Here is a 504-nt window from a genome sequence, read left to right on the forward strand (position 1 = left end):
TTCAAGGTGTCCCTGCTGCTGCAGGGGGGTTGGGCTGGGTGACCTCTGGGGGTCCCTTCCCACCCAAACCATTCCATGATTCTATGATTCTGTGGTTCTAAGTTTACCTGAATGTGTTTTCCTTTCAAACTGTACATGTTTTTGCAGCCTGAGGACATCACCCTGGCACTCTCTTCCGTGCTGGCTCTCACGCGCGCGGCGTTTGAGCTGGAAGCCGGTTGCTTATCACCGCTGTGGCTACGATGTGAGCTCTAACGTTGTACCCTTTTATTCCCTCCTCATGCAGCGTGGAGTGAAACCTAAAAAGGTGGTGCCTTTTTCACAATTAATCTGTGTGTCGCCGCATCTCCTGGCCGCATGCAAGGCCCCCCAGTGCACCCCCGCTCATTGTCACCCATCGCTGCCCTGCCTCCATCGTGCTGTTGCATGTCTGCTCATTGCATGCGCTCCCCTTCGCCGGCCCCTGGCTTGCTCGGAGGATGGGAGGTAAACGCAGCAGCTTCC

At 56.0% G+C, this 504-nt stretch overlaps 1 protein-coding gene across 1 annotated transcript in view; it reads left to right on the forward strand.

The window, feature by feature from the left end:
* The window catches only part of TBCB (tubulin folding cofactor B), a 28,020-nt gene extending 27,530 nt beyond the window's left edge, over positions 1–490 (forward strand). The window contains exon 5 of the mRNA XM_035903147.1: positions 287–490. Coding sequence (XP_035759040.1) covers positions 287–490 — 204 coding nt within the window. The remainder of the gene's footprint in view (positions 1–286) is intronic.
* Positions 491–504: the final 14 nt, after the last annotated feature.

Source organism: Egretta garzetta, unplaced genomic scaffold, assembly GCF_000687185.1.
Source record: "Egretta garzetta isolate BGI_Z169 unplaced genomic scaffold, ASM68718v1 scaffold501, whole genome shotgun sequence".
Lineage (NCBI taxonomy): Eukaryota > Metazoa > Chordata > Aves > Pelecaniformes > Ardeidae > Egretta > Egretta garzetta.